This window comes from Halyomorpha halys, unplaced genomic scaffold, assembly GCF_000696795.3.
Source record: "Halyomorpha halys isolate HHAL.00 unplaced genomic scaffold, Hhal_1.1 Scaffold1321.1, whole genome shotgun sequence".
Lineage (NCBI taxonomy): Eukaryota > Metazoa > Arthropoda > Insecta > Hemiptera > Pentatomidae > Halyomorpha > Halyomorpha halys.
In genome coordinates, this window is record NW_027107310.1 from 215,362 (window position 1) to 217,261 (window position 1,900).

The window sequence follows — 1,900 nt, forward strand, 5'->3', positions numbered from 1 at the left end:
TACGAATGTCCGCCATGTTAATCTAAACTGGAACAGAAGGCAGCCTGTGATTGGCTCGTACTCTTCTCCATCCCCATCGTCACGCCCCTGTAACGGACATAAAGCCCATCTTTTTGGCTTCACTTTTTTTGCTAGCTTATCTCCTCCAGGGAACAGCGGTAGCAGCGTGGTAACGCGCCAGTCTACCAACCCACAGGTTGTCGATCGAATCCCGGTCCCACCCGGACTTTTTTCAAGCATAAAATAATGTAAATCTCACTGACAACCTCCCCCGGGCATTTGTGAGGCTCTTTAGCTTAGCCAATGGGAACTCATAGATAGAAAAAAAAAGGACAAATAAAGTATAAAATAATGGGATACAATATGTGGAAGTGACAATATACCAAATGAGTGGGGATACATAGAAGTGTAAATTATAATACACAATTAATAATAAAGTAATTAATATAAGTACACTTAAGAAGGTAACACATAAATATAAATTAAAATATAAGATACATGAATATAAATGAAACAGGAAGGATAGTAAATATAAAAATAATTAAATAAATGGTGAGAATTTAGAGAACCAAAATAATAATATCCCCTCCATTATACTCCTACCTCCAAGGTATTGTCCAAAAGGTGGGGTTAGGTGTGAATAAAAAAATATGTATTGAAGGAAAAAAGTACAATATGTTGCAAGAATCATATATTTACTGATTTAATTAAAACTTTAATTTATCTGATTACTTTCTATCGAATGCTACAACTAAGTTATAGTATGTGTAGGCACCATTCATCACCTGAAAAACAAAGAGTGAAATGTTATCTTGAACAATGATGACAAATTAAAATGTTTAAATACAAAAACAAACTATGTTTTCAGAAAAAGCCAAAAGGGTTTGGTATGGCCTATGTTATGGCAGAAACAGACTATTTTTGTTTGTATGATAACATAGGGTTCCTATAAATTATAAAATTCAATTGGAGGAAGATAGTCCGGGTAGCGGTCAATAAAGGTTTCAAAATAGTAATAAAAAACTATTTATTACCAACGTTTCGCCCCACTTTGCAGAATCGTCAGGGCTAAATAAGAAAAAATAAGATATAAACATTTTATATATATGTATATATAGTTGACCGTAAAAATTGATATATAAGAAGATGGTCAGGGTTGCGGTCAAAAGTGAAACAAAAATAATTTACAACTATTTATTTTCCGACGTTTCGCCCGGACACTTTGCAGGGCTTCATCAGGGCTAAAAATATACAAAACGAAACTATGATAAGATACAATGAAAACATTTTAGAATTAATAGAACATTAAAAATATAAAATAATAATAACAATATAAGGAAATATATATGTTGGTAGACGGGAAACATGTTGCTAATAAATATAACCTGGTGTGATATAAGTTCTCAATATAGATCTAGACTTATAAATTTTAGAAGACTACTCGTTAAAACTAGTTTAAATTTAGCTTATTTAGCCCTGACGAAGTTCTGCAAAGTGGAGCGAAATAACCAATAACCAACTTATAATAGGCAAATAGTTTTCATTTACTATTTTGAAACCTTTATTGAGTAGATTGTTGGAAGACAGTCCTGGTATCTTCCTCCAATCTACTTCATACGGTCAACTATCTTCTTTTAATATAACATTCAATGTGCGAAGTAGAATGGTGGTGGAGGGATGATGAAGATGAAGATAAAAGATTGTTGTTATCTGCTACAAAGGTTTATTATCTTTTTATAATTCAATGGAATAAACGGATTTTTTGTATTAACAACATAAATAGTGGACATAATAACTAATCATATATTTAGTTTTTGGACCTATCAATTTGTGTTTTAACTTGTTTTTTCATTAAATTATTTAATTATTCAAGTTTTCTTTTAACTAACTCTTTTATTTA

The 1,900-nt window shown here is 31.4% G+C and overlaps 1 protein-coding gene across 1 annotated transcript in view; it reads right to left on the bottom strand.

Moving 5' to 3' along the window:
- Window positions 1-644: 644 nt before the first annotated feature.
- LOC106689290 (odorant receptor 4-like) overlaps window positions 645-1,900 on the bottom strand; it is a 10,501-nt gene continuing 9,245 nt past the window's right edge. The window contains exon 5 of the mRNA XM_014434186.3: window positions 645-785. Coding sequence (XP_014289672.3) covers window positions 729-785 — 57 coding nt within the window. The 3' untranslated portion in view covers window positions 645-728. The remainder of the gene's footprint in view (window positions 786-1,900) is intronic.